General features: G+C 35.7%; 1 protein-coding gene across 1 annotated transcript in view; it reads right to left on the bottom strand.

The window, feature by feature from the left end:
• Nucleotides 1–846, bottom strand: part of LOC144451495 (chymotrypsinogen A-like) — a 4484-nt gene extending 3638 nt beyond the window's left edge. Inside the window, exons 1-2 of the mRNA XM_078142360.1 lie at nucleotides 742–846; nucleotides 61–156 (exon numbers count right to left, since the gene is read on the bottom strand). Of these exons, the coding sequence (XP_077998486.1) occupies nucleotides 61–132 (72 nt within the window). The 5' untranslated portion in view covers nucleotides 133–156; nucleotides 742–846. The remainder of the gene's footprint in view (nucleotides 1–60; nucleotides 157–741) is intronic.
• Nucleotides 847–1233: the final 387 nt, after the last annotated feature.

The raw sequence follows: 1233 nt of genomic DNA, 5'->3' as shown, positions 1-1233 counted from the left end.
CCAGCCTGCACGGTATGCAATCACAATAAAACAAAATCACTGTCCACCACTGTGGTTTACCTTTTTTAGTCGCCCTTCTATTTGCAGACACCCAGCCAACACACAGAGAACGAAAACAAGGTAAATCTTCATATCACACAGGAAAGGCAACTTTGTCTGAAAAAAGATGATTTCATCAACTTTACATTTCATACTGATATCAATCTCGTAACCCTTATCCATTTTATATGCGACTCTTCGTTCTGGTGGTCAATCATTTTTTGAAATGACCTAGCAAAACACACAAAATCACACACACATAATAGTATCATTGAGCTTCTTTTAAATTTAACTTACATCTCAATATATTTATCTCTTTCACATGTAGTTTGAATTTTTCCAACTAGCTCCATTATCCAGATGTTCAATTTGACAGTATACAACAGCTGTCTTTGATGACGTGCAACAAAATAGCCATTATGATTACTGTCAAAATTATCTTCTTGCGCTAAGAATGGTAAAACTGTCTTGTAGCTAAACAAAATGGGGTGGGATGGAAACAGCATTCACACAAGTAACAATTACTTAGAACATCCATAGAACGAATAGATAAGGTTAAAAGTTAGATGTCACAGGTTTAGTCTTCTGTTGTGGCGGTACATGTGACGGGACAAAGCTCTCACTGTGCTAAGCCTTTAGGCAATTTGAAGACAGCATGTACTGAAATTATGATTAAGAACACGAAGTTAATTATTGACTTACCTTCAAACTTGAAAGTTTCCTTACACCATGTAAAGTATCCCAGGACAGGAATAACCACAGAGGTGTGTCTATATTAGTAAAATTTCTTTAATATCGTGACTACTGGTGACATCACTGAAGCTGGCACCATCTATTTTAGGACTTAACAAATCAGTGTCATATATCTCTGGAGCAGGGCAAACCATTCAATATGTTGGTTTTCTATAATTAGAACTATTGTGACGAACACCTCAATATATCATGTCCTGATAGTATGTATTGATGACATCGACAGTTTTGGTGAGTCTTCACTGTGTGGGGAACAAATCCCTACTATTCATACAGCTTTTTGGTGGCAGGAACCCCCCTCCCCCTCCCTTATGCAAATCATTCACACATGACCATATTCATTTTTTATAACATACATTTAATTTTCTATAGACATAATGATGGTTGATACAGATTGCATATTATAAATACATTTTTATAATGTAGAAAGTTACATTCTGTTTT

Source organism: Glandiceps talaboti, chromosome 21 (assembly GCF_964340395.1).
Source record: "Glandiceps talaboti chromosome 21, keGlaTala1.1, whole genome shotgun sequence".
Lineage (NCBI taxonomy): Eukaryota > Metazoa > Hemichordata > Enteropneusta > Spengelidae > Glandiceps > Glandiceps talaboti.
The sequence above is the reverse complement of the archived record's forward strand: the minus strand, read 5'-3'. Positions and strand labels throughout refer to the sequence as shown.